This window comes from Pristis pectinata, chromosome 18, assembly GCF_009764475.1.
Source record: "Pristis pectinata isolate sPriPec2 chromosome 18, sPriPec2.1.pri, whole genome shotgun sequence".
Lineage (NCBI taxonomy): Eukaryota > Metazoa > Chordata > Chondrichthyes > Rhinopristiformes > Pristidae > Pristis > Pristis pectinata.
The window spans coordinates 34359636-34374744 of record NC_067422.1 but is presented as its reverse complement, the minus strand read 5'-3'; the positions used below and the strand labels follow the sequence as shown (position 1 = coordinate 34374744).

The 15109-nt window shown below is 41.4% G+C and overlaps 1 protein-coding gene across 1 annotated transcript in view; it reads left to right on the top strand.

Moving 5' to 3' along the window:
• Positions 1-15109, top strand: part of LOC127580134 (voltage-dependent T-type calcium channel subunit alpha-1G-like) — a 278942-nt gene that overhangs the window by 176340 nt on the left and 87493 nt on the right. The window contains 3 exon segments of the mRNA XM_052033345.1: positions 7720-7788; positions 9177-9361; positions 13110-13236. Coding sequence (XP_051889305.1) covers positions 7720-7788; positions 9177-9361; positions 13110-13236 — 381 coding nt within the window.

Sequence of the window (15109 nt, the reverse complement as noted above, 5' to 3'; positions counted from 1 at the left end):
TGAATTTCTACATAATAGATACCATATAAATGCAAGTTATTACTCCTGAATGTATTGCATTATGCTTGTACTTGGTCCACAGCTACAGCCAACATCCAGTTTCTTGTCCAATGACCTTAACCAATGGGCATACTTAGGCAAAATGTTCCCTGGGGGCAACACCAATTATGAGTTCTTCACTGTCATTTCTGAAACTTCCTGTCAAAACTGAGCATGGGGGATGAGAATATTGACAATGGATACTCAAATATCCAGAAATGTATGCCAAGACTGACAGCACATCATCCACACATTAGCACTCTGAGTTATTTAAGAATTAAAAGGTGCCATAACCCATGCAGTGGATCACAGGGCAATCAGTAACAAGGCTTAGCGCCAGAACAGATGCAGTTTAAAATGATTTATTCAGCCTGCCCAGGGAACTGCAGTTGCGACCAGAGTGGCAACAAAAGGTAAATTCCAATCTCTACCAACCACGGTGGGTTCCCCATCCGAACTGATCCCTCGCCCTCCATCTTCATACTGATCACTCAAACAATTTGCTCTTAATTACCACATCCCTCTCTTCCAATCATCTCCCCTCCTTTCTCCAATAGTTCCTTGACCCCACCCTCCAACCCTCCAAATGGTGACCTGGGAATTCCTGGCACAGCTGCAAATGTGAGAGGTCCTGGGAAAATGTTAATGAGACTCCAAGCCCAATTTTGGGTGCACTTCAGGCCTGCTTGGCTCGGCATGGACTAAAGTGGATGAATTTCTATGGGCTGGTATTTAAGCATAAAGTCATAGAGTTGCCCATCAGTCCACCACGTCCTTGTTGACTTTTTTGCCTATCCACTCTAATCCCATTTGCTTGCATTAGGACCGTATCCTTTTATGCCTTGCATGTTTGAGTGTCTGTCTAAATGTCTCTTAAACATAGTAATTCTGTCTGATCCCATCATCTCCTCTGCACCATGTACCAGATATCAGCTACTGTCCGTGTAAAAAAAAACCTACCCCTCAGATCCACTTTAAAATGTACCTCTCACCTTAAACCGATGCCCTCTTGTTTTTGATAACCCTACCATGGGAAAAAGGTTTTGATTATCTATCCTATCAATGCCTCTCACAATCTTATATACTTTATCAGGTCACCCCTCAGTGTCCTCCGCTCCAGGGAGAACAAGCCCAACCTGTACAACTCAGGTCCTCCAATCTAGACTACGTCCTGGTGGACGTTCTCTGCACTTTCTCCACTACCATCACCTCCTTTCGATAGTGTGGTGACCAGAACTGCACACAAGTGCAATCCAGACAGTGTCTTGTAAAGTTGCGGCCTAACCAATGTTTTGTGAAGAAAGGTCGCAAAAATCAGTAAGCAGGAAATGGAAATGTTAAGGAGGTGGTGAGAAATCTGGGTATTGGACAAGTAGTCCATGCCATGAGGTAGCATGATTTGGCAGTGAATATTAGAGTAGTAGAGGCAAGCAAAATGAGAACAAATCCATGGGTTCTGAAGAGCAAGAAAATAACAAGGGAAAGAGAAGGGCCAGTTTGGGACCAGAAAAGTAAGCAGGAAGGTGGTTAGAATTCATAATGAGCAGATTTACTAGAGAAGAGGACAATTCTGATTTTGTATTTATGGAGGAAGTGTTTGAATATTGGATTGGATAAACATTGTAAAAGAGAAAGTACTAAAGGGTTTAACATCTTTGCAAGTGGGTCTGAATGAAAATTGTTCAAAGTAGCAAGGTAGGAAACTGCAGAGGCTCTGACTATCACTTTCAATCATCCCTGTCTACAGCCGTGATACCATAGGATTGGGCAGCTGCTAATGTTGTACTGTTGCTCAACAAGGGAGGATCTGATAAACTGTGTAATTACAGGCCGGTTAGTTTAACTTCAGTGGTGAGCAGATTAGTAGAATCAATCCTGAGGGAAAGTGTAAACTCTCATTCAGAAAGACACAAATTAATCAGGGACTTTCAGTGTGGATTTGTCAAGGGGAAGTTTTGTCTGACTAATGCAATTGAATTTTTTGAGGTGGTAACGTGAAGAATCAATGAGGGCAGTCTGTTTGGTTCAATTTACTGGACTTCAGCAAGGTTTTTGATGATGTCCTACATTGCAGAACAATCAATAATGTAGCCTAAGGCCGATAAGGGTGACATTTAAAATAGAAACATGTATTCGTCTAGCCCTGGAGAGTGTAGCTGGGGCTAGAGCAGTGTCAAAGGCAAAATTTCACTCTTTCACCACCAACCACAGTGAGCATTACATCAAGACCTTGAGCCAACATCAGAAGTGATCCCCCAATTTCATCTTTCAAAGGGACAGTGGCAAATTTTATCTAAACTTGGCTCATTGCAAGAAGCAAAGGGTAATGATTGACAGATCTTTTTTGTGACTGGAAGGCTGTTACCACTGGTGTGCCACAAGTCTCATTCCCTTGCTTTTTGTAATCTATATTAATGATTGAGATTTTAATGTAGGAAGCATGACAAGTTTCCATATGATATAAAAACTAGCCACATGGCTGACAGTAAAAAAGAAAGCTTTCAACTTCAGGACGATGTAGATGGTCTGGTCAATTGGAGAGAAAAGTGACAATTTGAATTCAATACAGAAAGTGTGAGGTAATGCATTTTTGGAGGTGCAACAAGGAAGGTACAATAAATAGATATTGAGATGAGTGGAGAAACAGAGGGACTTTGGAGTGTGTGTCCACAGATCCTTAAAGATTGCTGGATCTATCTTGGTTGATAAAGAGTTTGAAAGACAGAAAGAATGATCTCCTTTATTAGCTGAGCTGTAGAGTATAAGAGTAGCAAAGTTTTGCTAGAATTGTCCATGATGCTAATTAGGGTATTTGCTTAAGTATTGTGTACAGTTCTGGTCACCAAATTACAAGAAAAATGTGATGGCATTAGAGAGGGTGCAGAAAAGATCTATGAGGATATTGCCGGGACTGGAACATTTTATAATTGAGGAGAGATGGAATAAGCTAGGGTTGTTTTCTTTGAAATAGGGGAAATTGAGGAGAGACTTAATTGAAGCTGAGTTGAGACGAGGAAGCTAAGAATGATTGTGACCTAATCTACATGGGGCAAAGCAATCAGGACGTGAGAGATTGTGTTTGAGGTCACAGGACAGACAAAGAATGCCCTTTCAAACAAGTTTCAAGAACAGGGTTAGTAAAATGAGGTCTACAAATAAATATGAACCTCTGTTTTTCAGTCCTGCAAGGTTGAAAGTCTCACTGCAGATGAATTTTGCATGTTGCATGAATAATCACATCATTTGGGGGAGCTTTATGCTGGAAAAAGTGTGCCAGGGAGAATGAAAACCTTGCCAAAAAATGATTCAACAAGTTTCACATCAGGTGCTAAGACACCCAGAAACATATGCAGAATTACTCAACTCTTGTTTTAACCCAGTTTTTCAGAAGAAAAGCACTGAGTTTTTTTTTTGGAACTGTATGAATGAATTTCTACCCCTACTACTCTTCATCAGTGCAAGATTTGGAATGGATGGCATCAAAATATGTCCAATCCATTAGGCTTGCTGCATAGGTTTAAATTCAACTTACTTTTACAGTCTGTCCTGCAACCAGCTTCAGAAGTTCCTCTCGTCAGTGAATCAGTGATGAGAATCCCACTAGCTTCTGCCCACTTTCAATGCTTCCAATAAGCTGTTCCTCTGCATTATATTCATTGTTCATGAGAAAACTGCTTATTGAGTCAGCTGGAAAAAATCTGTTTTTCAAATTACCTCAGTGGCAGGAAAGCGACAGTAATCACAAAATGAAGCTTGCCTTAAAATAAGCTGGCATGTAATTGGACAGCTTTTGAGTCACAGATATGTATTCAAAGCGTTTTTGCTGTATCCTATTGTTATTAAACTGACAGCCAGTTGCAACGAGTTGCATCTCTTGTGACCATTATGATAATCCTGTCATGGAGTAAAGGGGGTGGCAGAGGGGAATGGGATTGAAATATTTGGGCCCACCATAAATCCAGTTTTTTCAAGTGATGGACTGTCTTCTGAGCTCCCGGCCATAGGAACATGAAACTGGGAAGCTATTAAAAATGTCACTCTTATTAGCTGACTCAAAAATGACTTAACATTAAAATCTTGTGTAAAACACCATGCAGCTGTGTTACATCTTCACCAGCTAGGCAATAAGTGAAGTGAATCCATAGGGTGGTGCATCTGGTTAAGCTGCTGCCTCACAGCTCCACCGACCCATTCAGTCCTGGCCGCCAGTGCTGCCTGTGTGGAGTTTCCATGTTGTCCCTCTGACCATGTGGGTTTCCTCTGGCTGCTCCGATTCCCTCCCACATTCCAAAGGTGTGCAGGTCAGTAGATTGACTACTGTACATTGCCTGTACTGTAGGTGGGTGGAGAATCTGGTTAAATTGATGGGAATAGGGAGAGAATAGGTTACAGATAAATTAGTGGGGGAATATGCTTGCACTAAGAGACATAAATAAAAAGTAAAAAGTGGTTTGTGGAAACCATCGACTTTCTTTCCTATCATACCACTTGTCCAGTTTACTCATATCTTAAAGGATATCAAGATTAGTATTAACTAAAAAGATGATTGTTAAAGGTCACTGATAAAAGAAATGAATTACAACAGAAAATGTAAAGAAAATAAAAAACTTGAACTAAGTGCTATTGAGAGAGGACAAGGTTTTGAAATATTGCCATAGGGTTGTCCAACTCTAAGAAGCAAGCTTTTCACACGATAGAACACGGAAGCATATGATGTTCTTCCAGAAAGGCAGGTCCACAACCTGACCTGTTGAAAAGAATTAACAGGTGGCAAATAGTGTGAACTCTAGCTGATATGTATTCACACAACAGGATGAAGTAGCCTCCTTCTTGTATGGAAATATGGAATTAGGTTAATGGTGTCCACGTTTTGTAATAAGCCTTGGGCACATACACTGCAGCAACACAACAAGGCATCTTCAACAGCACCTTTCAAACACAGGACATCCACAATTCAAAAGGCCAAGCCTATCACTATCACTTCCACATTCCCCTCTGGGTGGTACATAATTCTGACTTGTATCACCTTTTTGTTCATTGCTGGATCAAAATCCTGCAGACCCTTCCCCTACGTTATTGTAGGAGAATTTTCACTACCTTGACTACAGCAGTTGAAGATGAAGGCACATTACCACCTCTTCGGTGGCAATTAGAGATGAATTAGAAACACTGTCCTTGTTAAGGATGCCCATATAACAAGAATTAATTTTAAAAGATAGAAAATGTTCAAACAATGTTGTTAAAAATGGACCACTGACTATAAGAGCTGAATCTATTCTAACTGATGGAAAATTATTGAAGGAATTTAGTAAAATATTCCAATTCACTTCACAAGAACATTAATAGTCAAAACTTGACAACAAGCTGAGGAGACCAAAAACTGAGGCAGAAACAGATATGCAAATTATCTTAAAGGAGGAGAGGGGTAAGTAGAAATTTAGCAAAAGATCTCCAGAGCTTAAGACCTATCAGATTTATTTTCAAAGGAAGATCTTGCATGAAAATAAAACTCAAGACATCCCAAGTAACTTCATAACCAGTGAAAATGTGGTCATTATTGTAATGTCAGAAAAATAAGCAGCAAGTTACCACAGACAACAGTGAAACAACTCGCAAATAATCTGTTTTACTGATGTTTGCTAGGCTGGTTGGCACTGCTACTAAACAACATCATTGATCCATTTGTTTCAAACAAATGCATCAACCAGTGAACTAAAGGCAGCAAGTCAACCAATTAGCATCTGGCTACTTCACACCTTGTGGGATACTTTTCCCTTGATGTTAAATTTAATGAAAACAAAATAAAAAGAGCCATAAGGTTGGTAGAAAACCATCAACCTTCCTTCCAATCATACCCATGGTCTAGTTTTACTTACATCCTAAAGGATATCAAAATTAGTATTAACAAAAAAGATGGCTGTTAAAGGTCACTGATAAAAGAGAAATGAATTATGTTAGAAAGTGTAAAGAGGGCAAAAAATCTGAACTAAGTGCTATTACGAAAAGGCAAGGTTTTGGAAATATTGCCAAGGGATTGTCAAGAAGCAAGCTTTTCACATAGTAGAACACAGAAGCAAGTGCTGCAAAAAGAGCCCTGAAGCTTTCCTGGTGTTTTGTCTTCAAGTGGGAAAATGAATTGCTGTAAATCCAGGAATATTCCTGTGTCTGTGGAGATATCAATATTGTAACCAGAATGCAATTAACACCTAAATTTGAGATCACAAAAGCCATATTGATTTTCAAAAATACAAAGTACCTGCTGATTTAATTTAGTATTGATATATTTCCAGTCCTCTAGAGAGGGATGCTATGTTACATAGTTTTATGAATCTTGAGTTTCTTTTACATGCATATTTTATAATGCTTTGTTCTCAAACTCTAATACATGATATAAATATTGATGTCTTTAATTTCTCCTGACAGCCACCACTAGCTATGCCTGTCCCTTTTTAATAAACTCCCGTTTTGTTCCAATCCCTCATCCAACTCCAGAGAATGTCCAACTCAGTATCAGTGCCTGCATTTTACAGTCATTTGCTACGGAGATAAATGGACATGATTGCTATCATTTGATTCTCAATTTGTAATTTAGACATTTCAGTAAGCCAAAATGAGATATCTCAAGGCAATGTTCATACTGTTCAATTGCTCTTTTTGTGCTTGTAATACAGTGCTGATTAAAGGGGAAGGAATGAAAGAAAACTCATACTTTTACAGGTTCATTCACAAACTAGATGTTCCAGAATTCTTTGGAGTCAATGAGGTGCCTTTGAAGTCTTGTCCCCCTTCTTTAGATAGAAGTGGGAGCATAAAGCCAAGCTCCCACAACCAACATTGAAATAATAACCACTTTCAGAATTAAAGCAAAATGTACTGGAAATATCCAGTGGGTTAGGCAGCATCTGCAGAGAGAAAAACAGAGTTAATTTTTCAGGTTGATGATCCATCATCAGAACTGGGAGTGATGCTAAATATTTCCAGCAATTTCAGCATTTTTCTAATTTCTAGCAGTTGATTTGCTTTTGTAACTTAGGCACCAGTTTAAGTGAGGAAGATTCCATGATCCTATTTAAAGCTGTCCTGTGAAATCTTTTGCATCTGCCTCAGAGGGCACACAGGTTCCTTCTCAGGTGGGGTTAAGTCCTGCAGAAGGCCAGAGTGAATAACTGGTAAAAGGCATGCTGTTGCAGATTAAACAATGAGTTGAACTGTTAACGATGATAACTATTTTCCCCATTTTTCTGATAGAAACTGCTGATAACTATTTTGTTATTGCCATTCACAACTCCCAAGGACAAGTTTTCTTTTTCCTTGCACGTGCCATTGCAACCTCTTGTCTACAGATACAGATATAGATTAGGTGATTGTCGTATACACCAGGGTGCAATGAAACTCCTTGCTCATGTGAAGCTGATAAACACTATACATGGTAGCAACAGATACATACATGGCAATAATAAATCCTCCCTTTTGTTCTTTTCCCTCCTTCCCCTTTTCTTGCTTCAATACTTAAGTAAAACACATAAGGTCACAGACCGAAAATATTAACTCTATTTCTTTTTTCCACACATGCTACCTGAACCCTTCAACATTTTGAACATTTTCTATTTCTAGTTCAGATTTTGAGCCTCCAAAGTATTTTGTCATTGTTCTAATACTGAGTCTTTTCTTCCCTTAAAGGAGCGAATCTTCTTGACCCTCTCAAACTATATCTTCACGGTGATCTTCCTGAGTGAGATGGCAGTAAAGGTAACCACAACCAGTAGGGTCTTTAAAAGGTTAAAACAACCTTTGATAATTATCTGGATCTGACAAAGAGGGCCCCACCCATAATATAATCACTCAGCAAAGTTGGATATACATTATGCAATCTGTTCACTTTATGTGTATTTCTGTTTTAATCAAGGGGTTGGGATAAATTAACAACTGGTGTTTTCAATCATAGAAGCATTACGTGATCACAGTACTGCTGTGAATTCATTTACTAAGAATAACCCATTTCCCAAAGACTGCTAGTGAACAATCAAGAGAATACAAAAATATTCTTTCCATTTGCACATATTGAAAGGGAATGGATTACTTTCCCACATTTTCCAAATTCAGCGTCATCTTCAGACAGTTATCCATCCCACCTCATTTATTACCCATCACTAATTATCATTGAAAGGTGATGTGGGTCTTCACCTTGAACAATTGGAAGCAATTTACACAACTGAGTATTTTGCTCAGCCACCCCAGAAGAGAGTTAATCCACACTGTCTGGGATCACGCATGGACTAGTATGGGACAAGACAGCAACCTTCCCTCCCTGAAGCATGTTTGTGAACCAGCCTAATTTTTACAACTATCCAACAGCATCATGAATTCCCATTGATTCCAACATTTTGCTTCCAGAATCATTTTTAAAGCTGAATTCATTTTCTCAAACTGTTGAGGTGGGATTAGAATTTCTGATCCTTGAATTTTATCTGCCCTTGCTCCCCCTATTACAAACCCCTACAACAACATTAGGAGAGGTGGGCGGTAGGTGCTGAAACATCAGGATCAAACAGCCCAACCACATTTCCATCTATTTAAATTTTTATCAGCACTGAGGTACCAGTGTAAATGTCACAACCTAATCACAACATCAGTGCGCAACACAATCATCCTTAGCCCAGAGCATACTGATCGCTACAGTCCCAAACAGACGGTCCCTGAAAGTCAGAGGGGAAAGATTTAACGGGAACCTGAGGGGCAAGTTTTTCACTTGGTGGGTATATGGAACGAGCTGCCAGAAGAAGTGGTAGAGGCGAGTATAATTACAATCTTGAAAAGACATTCAGACAGGTACATGGATAGAAAAAGTTTAGAGGGATATAGGCTAAATGCAGGCAAAAGGGACTACCTCAGGTGGGCACCTTGGGTCAGCATGGATGAATTGGGCCAAATGGCCTCTTTCTTGTTGGATAACTCTACAACTTTAGGCTTCTGGTCTGCCAGCCGGGCTATGGGGTGGCAGTGCCCAACATTATTCATATGAGTCCCTACCATTAAGATGGGCATACCTTCTGCACCCTTGGATTCCTTGTTTAGTAAGATTACCACTGGTTACTGTTCATCAGCAGTAAACATTTCCTTCTTCATCTCTTTCACAGCTGGTGGCAATGGGCCTTTGTTTCGGTCAGCAGACTTATCTCAAGAGTTCCTGGAACATTCTGGATGGGTTGCTGGTGATGATATCAGTCATCGATATTCTGGTCTCCATGGTCTCAGACAGTGGAACGAAGATCCTTGGAATGCTGCGGGTTCTTCGACTGTTGCGCACCCTCCGGCCCCTCCGGTAATCCAACATGTTGCGCCCTGACAGGGTCTGAGTTTACCTGCGATGTTAACTCATGAACTGAAGGGGGTTCCTGATGGAAGCTGCTGGTATGCAAGTCCTCCATGTTACCAGCACAGAGGACTTGCATGCCAGCAGCTTCCATCGAGCATTTGGTTAGGCCCTTTGGCGACTTAGGTGCTTGCCCCAGTTCATTGGGATAAGAGTCTCACTTCTGAGTCAACTGGTTTAGCTGTACGAGCCCACAGGAGCAAAAAATCGAAAGTGATTCTCCAAAGCAATGCTAACGTAATGCTGCACCTGTGGATGCGTCATCTTTTGGATGAGGCCCCAATTTCCCTCTCAGGCAGCCGGTAAAGAATCTGTAGCAACTTTGCAGAGAAAAGCAAGGAACTTCCCCAATTTGGTTTGTTAATATTTAGCCCTCAACCAACTCACTATATAAAACTTTGGCTATGCCACACTTAGAGTACATTGTGCAATTCTGGTTGCCCCGTTACAGGCAGGATGAGGAGCTTTTGTAAAGGGTGGAGAAGAGGGTGCTGACCAGGATGCTGTCTGGATTAGAGGGTATGAACTATAAGGAGAGGTTCTTTTCTTTGGAGCATTGGAAGCTGAGGGGAGACCTGACAGTAGTTTATAAGATTATGAGATGCATAGATAGGATAGACAGAATCTTTTTCCCAGGGTAGAAATGTCAGGTACTAGAGGACATGCTTTTAAGGTGAGAGGGAGAAAGTTTAAAGGAGATGTGCGGGGCAAGTGTTTTTTCACAGAGAGTGGTGGGTGCCTGGAATGGGCTGCTGGGAGGAGTGGTGGAAGCAGACACGATAGTGGCATTTAAGAGGCTGTTAGACAGACGCATTAGTATGCAGGGCATGGAGGGATATGGATCATGTGCAGGCAGAAGGGTGTGGCCAAGGTACTAAATGACTACTTTGCGTCTTCAGAAGAGAAGAGAATGCTGCCAATTCCTTTCTCATGTCTTTCTCTGGATTCCTTTCTTCCCTAATACCCTCTCCAAGTCCATCTCATCCTTGAGACCCATCTTCCACCTCTCAGAGCTATTCTTACCTAGCTGCTACCCACTTCCCTTTCCAGTCTCTAAACTATATTATGTTGTTCATGGTTTTGCTCAGGTCACTGTATCCCTGCCCTTAAATCTACTATTAATGCCCCTCAATGCACATCCAATGAACCCTATCCTCATAAGTGTCCTTTCATTTCCAATTTCCTTTTCTTCAGCCAGCACCCTTGAGCATGTTGTCACCTTCCAAATCATGCTCACATTTCCCATGTGTTTGGATTCCTCCAGTTAGATTTATACCATGCTACAATGCCAAAATAGTCCTTGTCATGGTCACAAATGATGTTCTTTGTGACTGCAACCACAGTAAGTTATCTTGCCTCATTCTTCTCGATCTGTCTGTAGCATTTGGGAAGATTAGCTTAACCATCTTCTACCAGTACTCCTCCTTGCACATCCTTGCATGGGTTTGCTCTTGCCTGGTTGCATTCTTACTTATCTGGCGAGAGCCAGGCAATCATCTGCAATGGCTTCACTCACTGCTCCCATACCATTACCTCTGATGTCAACCAGGATCTAATCTACACTTGACGCTTTCCTACACTCTGCCTCACCACAACATCATTTGAAAATTGCCTCAAGTTCCACATCAATGTGACAACACTCAATTCTATTTTGTCACCACCTTTCTTGATCCCAAAAATGTCTACATTGGAAGATTGCTTGTCCAACATCCAGTGCAGCAGAAGCAGAAGTTTACTCTGGCTTAATATGGGGGAAGAATAAAGCCACTGTCTTTGGTCTCAGGCAGAAACTTCCTTCTCTACCCATTGATTCCACGCTCCACATCAGCTCTGAGGTCGTACCAAACCTTTGCAACATTGATCTCGTACCTGACCGTGAGATAAGTTCGAGATGACATATTTGTGTTGTCACTACAGCACTCTACTCTCAGCTTCCAAATGGAAGAGGCTGCAGGTTGGAAGGTACTGTTGAAGGAGACTTGGCAGATGCTGCAGTGCATCATGTAAGCTGATGCCATGGTGCGCTGTGGAAGGAGTGATTGTTTAGGGTGAAGGATGGGGTTTCAGATGCGTGTGTTGCTTTGCCTTAGCATTTTGAATGTTATTGGAGCTGTGTTTATTCAAGCAAAGGGATAGACAGTGGCGGGCACGGTGGTGTAGCGGTTAGCACAACGCTTTACAGTGCCAGCGCCCCGGGTTCAATTCCTGCCGCTGTCTGTAAGGAGTTTGTACGTTCTCCCTGTGTCTGCGTGGGTTTCCTCCGGGTGCTCCGGTTCCCTCCCACATTCCAAAGGCGTACGGGTTAGGAAGTTGCAGGCGTGCTATGTCGGCACCGGAAGCATGGCGACACTTGCGGGCTGCCCCCCAGGACACTCTACGCAAAAAGATGCATTTCACTGTGTGTTTCGATGTACGTGTGACTAATAAAGATATCTTAAGATGTTGGGCAATCAGATGGGAATCACCACAAATCATCCAACTTCTGACCTTGACATTATAACCTCAGTATTTACCTCTCAAGACTGATTATTTCTGGTCAGTGGTAGCTCCTAGCTTGTAGGGATGGAAGATTTGGCATCCTTGTTTTTAAATACCACTGAAGCCTTCCCCCTCCCTATCCTAGTAACTTACTCCAGTCCTTCAACCTCCCACAGTACATGTCCTCCCATCCTAAACTGTGAATGGTGGATTACCATTGGTAATTGTCTCCATCAGCTGAGGCATTAACCTCGGAATGTCAGCATTTCCCTTTCCTCTTTTAAAATACTCCTAAAACCCTTCAGTGAAGCTTTCAGTCACTTGTATAATATCTTCCTGTGTGGCTCAGTGTCAGGTTTTTTTGACAAGGTTCCTGTGAAGTGACTTGATATGATTTGCTTTATCAAAACCATTAAATTAATACATGCAGTTATTGGAAAGAAGTCAGCCGCCAAGTTAAATAGGACAAAATTAAAGAGCATGTGCTTAAAAAAATCAGCGGTGTCCAAAGTAGAGATGTCACCCAGTCTGAATGGGACATGGCTGAGATTTATGAGGATGGAAATTGCCCTTAAACATGTGGGTGGTTCCAAAGCAGTGGTGAATTGTAACTGTTATACACCTACTTAACAAAGAGGATGGAGAAACCCAGCAATTCAAGCATGATAGCCTAAAATAGGAAACATTTAAGGGCAATTAAAACAGAGAATACTGTAAGCACTTAGCAAGTCAGGCAGCATCTATGGAGCAAGAACTTAGGTCATCAACCTAAAGTGTTAACTCTTCCTCTCTCCACAGATGCTTTCTGACTGGCTGAATATTACCAGTGTTGTCTATTCAATTTTGGATGCAATTTTGTTTTATGGACAATAATCTTGGATAAAAATGACATTTGGTAAAAAAAACATTTACTCAAGGCAAATTATATTTGACTAACTTGATCACTTTCTTTGATGAAGTGGAGTGGATGGTTGATGAACATAATGCAGTTTGATGTGTATGTGAACTTTCAAAGTGCATTTGACAAAACAAGTGCATGATAAACTTGTCAAAAGAATTAAGAAAGTTGGCAGCGTTGATACTAAACTACAGAAGGAGCAAAAAACAGTGGTGTTCTTTAGACCAGTGGAAAATGTGTACTTTATAGTCATTGATATCAGAAACACTCACCTCAGTTGCACCAATCGTCCCTAATTCAAGTTTTCATTGCTCCACACAGGGTGATCAGCCGAGCACCAGGCCTTAAACTCGTTGTTGAAACACTCATGTCCTCCCTGAAGCCCATCGGGAATATTGTGGTCATCTGCTGTGCATTCTTCATCATTTTTGGCATCCTGGGTGTACAGGTATGTTTCTACAAGTCAGCTCAGCATGCTGGGGTGGGAACTCTCTACTGGAGTCTATACTGAGGTCACAGCTCAGCCAACTAGGGAAGGGACTTTCAGCTTACTGGGGTGGGGCTCACTAGGCACATTAGTGAGGGCTCAGTGGGGAGGTTCTCTCCCATGGTGGAGGCTTAGTGGATCCCAGGGCAGAGGCTCAGAACCTCCTGAAATGAGGTTTCCAGTCTTACTGTTGGAAGGTTGGCTCACCTTGTCCTTGGGTGTGGCTGCCCAGGGATGTGGCTCTCTGTGTCCTATACGGGAAGCTCATCCCCAAGGTTGGGTCCTTCTCTGTATCCTTGGTCTGGAGTCTCCATGTATTGGGTTTGGATCCGTTGTGTCCAGTGGTGTAACTCCTGTATCTTGGGGTAAGGATCAGTACCAGAATGGGGCTTCTTATGTTCTGAACTGTGGCTCTGTCAGAACACCATGCCAGGAGGCAGGTCCACACACCAGTGGTGTTGATCTGCCACTTGCTTTTCCTGGTCCTTTAGCTGGCATTATCTTGTTCTATTTACCGCCTTTGCTGCTTCCCTTTCTATTGCCTTGCTCTCTGCAATGTCTCCTCCTCAACAATAGCATGATTTCCCTCCTTATACACTTACCATCTCATTTCAGCCATATAATCAACGATATTGGTCACTTAATTGTGTGTGGCACATGTGTGTAAATGTGCACAGTTAAATGCATATGCTTGTGAGTGTGTTTCATCCTTCTCTTACCCTTTGACTTGTGTTTCTGCAATTATTCCTCAGCACGTACAAAAAGCCCACATTCAAGACAACGTAACTGTTCCCTCCCCAGAGGCTGACTGTTTCATTGTGTTGGTAATGGTTCAGAAGTGAGCTCACTGTTTTACATGCTACACCTGTACCTCAGCTACTGTGTACACCCTTACATCTCAACAGCTCTGTACATTCAACTGTGTGCACTCTGATACCTCAACAGCGATGGACTCTGACACCTCAACAACTATGTACACTCCTACACATCAACAGCTGTGTACACTCTTACATTTCAACTGCTGCCTCTTCTTTTACTGAATATTGATATTAAAGTAGGAAGGGATTGAACTAGGAATGGAGCAAAGGCTGCAAGAACAGAAAGCAGGGCATGAAGGGCAAGATCAGGCATCTCTCAATGAATTGCACTGCCAAAGATTTGAATTGGCACCCGCAGTAAACACTTGCCTATGTGACTCTCAGTTACATCAAATAAATAAAGTGTGTTATTTCAGACCTTATATGGTATCAATTTCAAATTGATATTGAGAAATTGATCTATACCAGCAATATGAAGTCAGTTCATTATGTAGTATTTTACATACATTATTCCCTTACCTAATTTTTCTCCTTTCTTGACATGATGGAAGAAACAGAAGCAATACTGAATGATAATGCTCCCTGAGCCTTCTCCACCATTCAATAAGATCATGACTGGTCTTTCACAAGAACATTTTCCTGCCTGATCCCCATACTCTTGACTCATTCAGTGTTGAAAACTAATCACACTCAGCCCTGAAAGTCTTCTGTAACTGAGCTACAGGCCAGTGAATTTCAAAGATTCACTAAAGTCTGACTGAAGAAATTTCCTCTCAACTCTGTGCTAAAGGGCTTATTATGAGACTCAGGCCCTTGGCTGTAGATGCTCAGCCACAGGGAACTATTTCTTAGCATCCGTCCTCTTATACTTAAATGAGATCATCTGTTACTTTTCTAAACATTAATTGCAATGGGCCTACTCAATATCTTTTCAGAAAACAATCTTCATCCTTGATATCAAATTAGTTGCCCAGATCTTCTTCTTAAAGGTCTTAAGAACCATTTGCTCTCACGCA